The 459-nt window shown below is 51.4% G+C and overlaps 1 protein-coding gene across 1 annotated transcript; it reads left to right on the top strand.

The window, feature by feature from the left end:
- Window positions 1-8: 8 nt before the first annotated feature.
- LOC107181402 (spermatogenesis-associated protein 31C1-like) lies at window positions 9-452 on the top strand (the record flags this gene model as incomplete). The annotated part of the gene is made up of 1 exon (XM_015557174.1): window positions 9-452. A coding segment is annotated over exon 1 (444 nt), but the record flags the coding sequence as incomplete, so codon positions are not given.
- Window positions 453-459: the final 7 nt, after the last annotated feature.

Genomic DNA, 459 nt, shown 5'->3' with positions numbered 1-459 from the left:
ACTCACATATGCAACATAGCTGGGAGCTGTTCCCCAAGATCAGAGAACCTCCAGAACTAGGGCAACATCAGAGCGAATTACCAGGGACATGTCAGGCAAAGGACAAGCATGAGCCCTCACAGCCCACTTCACTCACAGGTGAAAGCAGCAACGATGCACAGAACGTGGGGCTCCAGCTAAGCCCCCATACAGGGAAGATCCCAAAAGATCTCTCCAGGGGCTCAGAAAGCTCCCTAGTGACGTTTCAGAGGGGAGACTCTGAGGAGTCAGAAAGTGACGAAATGCTTTGGAGAAGGGACTCCGGAAGCGATTTACTGAGGAACTTAGACAAAAATCCTGAAAACACGCTAAAAGGCCACTTGGGCAGCAAGTTGGGACAGATGAGCAAGGACCTGATGAGTGTGCATGGACCCTGGCTTCCTGTCAACCACTCTTATGCCAAGACTGACACTCACATGG

This window comes from Myotis davidii, unplaced genomic scaffold (assembly GCF_000327345.1).
Source record: "Myotis davidii unplaced genomic scaffold, ASM32734v1 C62393262, whole genome shotgun sequence".
Classification (NCBI taxonomy): domain Eukaryota; kingdom Metazoa; phylum Chordata; class Mammalia; order Chiroptera; family Vespertilionidae; genus Myotis; species Myotis davidii.
The sequence above is the reverse complement of the archived record's forward strand: the minus strand, read 5'-3'. Positions and strand labels throughout refer to the sequence as shown.